Source organism: Myotis davidii, unplaced genomic scaffold, assembly GCF_000327345.1.
Source record: "Myotis davidii unplaced genomic scaffold, ASM32734v1 scaffold1134, whole genome shotgun sequence".
In the NCBI taxonomy this organism is placed as follows: Eukaryota; Metazoa; Chordata; class Mammalia; order Chiroptera; family Vespertilionidae; genus Myotis; species Myotis davidii.
The window spans coordinates 929,289-933,662 of NW_006286229.1; the positions used below are offsets into that span (position 1 = coordinate 929,289).

The 4,374-nt window shown below is 59.4% G+C and overlaps 1 protein-coding gene across 1 annotated transcript in view; it reads right to left on the minus strand.

Annotated features, from left to right (window-relative positions):
- Positions 1-3,163, minus strand: part of NAB2 (NGFI-A binding protein 2 (EGR1 binding protein 2)) — a gene marked incomplete at its 5' end in the record, with an annotated part of 4,766 nt that extends 1,603 nt beyond the window's left edge. The window contains 5 exons of the mRNA XM_015559768.1: positions 603-794; positions 1,007-1,139; positions 1,234-1,285; positions 1,627-1,760; positions 2,204-3,163. Of these exons, the coding sequence (XP_015415254.1) occupies positions 603-794; positions 1,007-1,139; positions 1,234-1,285; positions 1,627-1,760; positions 2,204-3,163 (1,471 nt within the window). The remainder of the gene's footprint in view (positions 1-602; positions 795-1,006; positions 1,140-1,233; positions 1,286-1,626; positions 1,761-2,203) is intronic.
- Between the last annotated feature and the right edge of the window lie 1,211 nt (positions 3,164-4,374).

The window sequence follows — 4,374 nt, forward strand, 5'->3', positions numbered from 1 at the left end:
CAAGTGTGGGGGAGGGGGGACAGGAAGCCAGCCTCCCAGCTCCTCCTCCAAGAAAAGCCCCCCTTCTAGTCCCTGCCCCCACTTCCCACCCACACACAGTTTAAAAATACCAAGCTAGGGTTGGTGGCTTTGTCTGCTGCGTCACTCCCAGCCCAGCCGCTGCCTGGCCCTTTGCTGGCCTATTCCCCTTCCTCCATCCAAACACTAAGCATCCCCTTTTAGGCTCTTCCACTTTCAGGCTGGGCAGCCCCATCCTAAATGCTAGCCTGCTCCACCCTCCTGCATTGGTGTAAGTTCTCTCCAAGCTTCCCTTCCTGGTGATCCTCCTCCTGCTCCCCCTTTATCTCTCATTCTGTCTCCCTGCTCAGCCCAACCCCCTTTCATAGGTCTCTGTTAGGGTCAGACCCTCCCCAGTAGGAACAGCCCTGCAGGGTCCTCCTCTCCTTAACCCAAGGCCTGGGTGGCTGGAGCCCGACCATCCTACTTACTGCCCTCTCTGGCCACTATACCCTCTTCCTCCCACCTGGCCCCAGGGCACCAGGATTGCTAAGTGGGGCCTGGGTGGTGGGGATGCTCGGGGACAGCACTGCTGGCTGCCTCACCTGCGAGAGGCGGCTTTGCAGGCACACAGGGGCTGAGGCGGCCCACGCGGTCATGGGAGACGAGGCGGGCTAGCCGCAGCCCCTCATCCATCAGTGTCTGCTGCAGGATGTGGCGGCTCCACAGCCCATGGGCTGGCAATGCCAGAGGCAGGTCAGCAGGGGGCGGCGTCAGCCTTGGGCATGACCCCACAGCTGTGGGCATGGGCACTGGTCAGGTAAGGGACTACAGTCAACAGAACCCCCACCCTCAACCACGAAGCCAAACCCATAAATCCAGGCCCTTTTGCTCCCATCCAGCCAGGCCTCCCAACCCTGTTCCAGGCAGTTGCCTCCTGGCTCTCTCCCCCCACACCTTCCCCTCCCCTCCCCGCCCAGAGGAGGGAAGTGCTCTGATGTACACTCACCCTGCAAGTGTCCATCTAGGCTCTCCCCAGACAGGCTGGCGCTGTCTTCTTCCAGGCTGGGGCGGTATGGGGGTGCATAGGATTCAGGGCCTGGGGGAGGCTGCTGGATCTCAGAGTGACTCTGCTCTCCAACCTGTGTATGCCCCAAATGGGGAAATGAGGATCTGGCAAAGGAGGGTTTAGGGAAAGGCTGTTCTAATCCCCTGTGTGCACCCTGGCAAATCTACCTCCTGTTTCAGCTTCTTCAGTGGTGGGCCTCCCAATTCTTCAGGATGGAGCCTGTAAAGATGGAGGAATAAGGAGGGTGAGGCTGGGGAGGGACACATGATGGGCTGGGCACAGAATCTGGCGAGGGGCGTGCATTTTTTCAAAATCCTGGGAAGGAGCTGGCTGAGCAAGAGTCCCCAGCTCAGGCACAGAATACTGTTTTGCGGGGTTAGAGGGGACCGGAGATGATGGGAGGGGTCAGACCTCACACAAGTGGACTTAGTAAAGGCAGTAAAGGCAGGACATGCAGGTTGGTGGCAAGCAGGCCGGGAGGCACCTCCATGGAGGGTAGGACATGGCCCCGCTCCCTGGCAGAATTCTAATCGAGGAAGAACCTGGAGAAGGGGTCTCACCTGGAGCCCTTCAAGGATGACAGGTAGGTGCTCTCTCGGGCCACTTGGCGCGATAAGGAGAAGAGTTCCACCCTCCGCAGTAAGAGCGAGTTGTCCCTCATGCAGAACTGGGCAGCAGCCTCATTGATGGTCAGCTGTGGAGAGGACCCCCAGAGCAGTCAGAATCCTAACTCCCCACCGTCTTGCCCAGACATCCTCACATCCCTTCATCACCAGACAAATGAGGCCCACCCATCAGATTCTTGCTTGGGTTTTGACACTACCCAAGAGTTTCCTGAGGGAAGAAGAGAGGTCAGCACCCACAGATTCCTAGGAATGCCCAGGGCCTCCTCCACGCCTGTGGGGACACGAGCGGCATGAAGCTGGACAGCTGGGCTCTCACCTGTGCCTCTGTTTCCCCCTCCATTGAGGAGGGAAGCACTGCAGGAGCTGGAATTGGGGTGGAGGAGAGGGAACCGGGGCCTGGAGTCTTGGTCAAAGGGCAATGAAACAGACTTGAGGAATGTGAGGATTCCCAGAGGTGAGCAGGTGGAGGCCTGGGAGCCAAGAGCAATCTTGGGAGACGGGGGGTCCTCACCTCATGCAGGCTAAGCTGCTTGCCCTCCCGGCGCTTCGAGTCGAAGCGGCCATAGATGATGCTGTATTTGCGGATCTCCTCCTCCTTCTGGCTGTCATTATCATCCATCTCAAAGATGTGCCCCACGCTCCGTGCCAGCTTCTTGTTCAGCTTTAGCAAGGATGTCACCTCCCCAGCATCCCCCCTTGGGAAGCTCCGGAAGATCCTCTCCACACTCTCCACCACCATGCGTACCATCTCTGGCTCCAGTCTATCAGGAGCACCCCCAGCCCCAGGGGCTGCCAAACCTCCAGCCCCTGTTCCCTCAGGGACTCCTCCCCCTGCAGGTGGGGAAAAGGGGGGCGAACCAGCCTCCTCTTCTCCTCCCGCCCCGACATCAGACTCTGGTGTGCTCCGGCCTGGCCAAATTCGGGCATCTCCTGCCCCAGGTCCCCCAGGCACTGGTGACAGCTTCTCTCCAAGTTCAAGGGGACTCTTGGGGCTAAAACTTCGAGCACTGCCAGCCTTTTCCCCTGGGCTGCCATGACCGTTGCTCATGCTCCCTTTCCGGGTGCCCGCAGTCTCAGAGATCTTGAAAAGCGGAATGCTGGAGACGGGCACAGCAGGCACTGGCTGGCTGAAGAGCCCTGGATTGGTGGCCCACTCTCTCAGTGCCTTCTGCAGGCGTCGGACATGGAGAGGCTTGGTGGCCATGCCCACAAGGGCCATGATCTCCAGGAACTCCTCCTCACCCGCTTCGCACAGTTGTTGCACGTCGTCCCCTCCTTGCTGGATGAAGGTCTCATAGTAGGAAAGGAGATTGGCGCGCTGCAGGACCCGGTACAGCTGCAGCTCCCCTAGTGTCCGAGGCAGTGCCATGGCGCGGGCACTAGGCCTGAGAAAGAGGCACACAAGAGAAAGAGGGGGACAGTCAGTGCTAGTGCCCCTGCTTGGTACCAACCCACACTCACGATTGTCCTCTCACTCCTGCCTGCTTCTCTTCCTCTCTCTCTTTTGAATGTTCTCCCTGACCAGTGCCCAGCCTGGTCGTGGTACAGACATGTCAGTGCTATCCTAGACTAGCCAGAAGTGCCAAAGCCAGCTCAGTCTCTGCAGAAGTCAGAGGCTCTTAGTCCCCATGCTCAACTTTTGCCTTTCTGGTCTGGGACATGGAGACCTTGTGCGCTGAGGCTAGCTAACACATCCTGGGTTGCCTAGACATACCTCTCTTCCGGAACACGGTCCTTACCTTCCACCCTAAGCACTAGCAGTCTCACCATTACTCAAGGAGACATCCCGCACTGAGGTGAATATAGGATGGCCCCTTCCTGCCAGTAGTGGACACCTGGGACCACTGCTGGCAGGCTTCACTCCCTGGTGGCATCCTGCCTTATGGCTGAGACGGAGAGGTGTGGCCCTCCCATGTCCCTTCCCACTCCGTGAGCCAGGTGGACCCCCGCTCTGCTACCTGAACCTTCCCTACCATTTAGGCATTCTTAGCACACGCTTGCTCTCTGCCCTCAGGGCGGTCGCTTTCCTCCCGCCTGCCCAGCACCCCCAGGCGACCCCTCTCCCAGCAGTGGCCTTCCACACCTGCTCAGTAGGTAGGCCTATTCCTTCAACTCAGTCGCAGGGAGGAGAGGAACGCCTCAATTGTTCTGCTCTGGGCCTGCTCCGCCCACACACACTCCCACAGTGGTAGCGTCTGTGGGCGAAAATTGCCTAGGGGCTCCCGCCTACCCTCTCCCTCATTTTCCACCCACATCTCCAGTGGAGAGGGGGAGCGGCTCAAGGCCTCTTGAGGGAGGGGCTGCAGGATGGAAACTCCTCTCCCCACATGGTAATTAGAGGTACAGAAACGAGGGACCCCCTAAGGCATCCCCTGCTTCTCCACAGCCTAGCTGCTGGTCTCTTGACTTCTCCCGACCCCGGCTCCTCCCGCCCCGCCCCGTGCCAAGGACAGACTGAGCCAGCTGAGCGACCCCCCACCCCCGCCGCATTGGTGCCAGCTAGAGCTCCAGGGCTTCCTCCGGCGCTTGGGGGCCCCCCACGTTCTTTGCAGGGGGCTCCCAAGCCAGGTCATGCCCACAAAGTAGACGGTGGGATGGAGAGTTTGAATATATTCTTTCATATCCACATTCATCAGATCCCAGGGTCCCCCTAATTCCATCAGTCTCCCCCCCGCCCAGCCC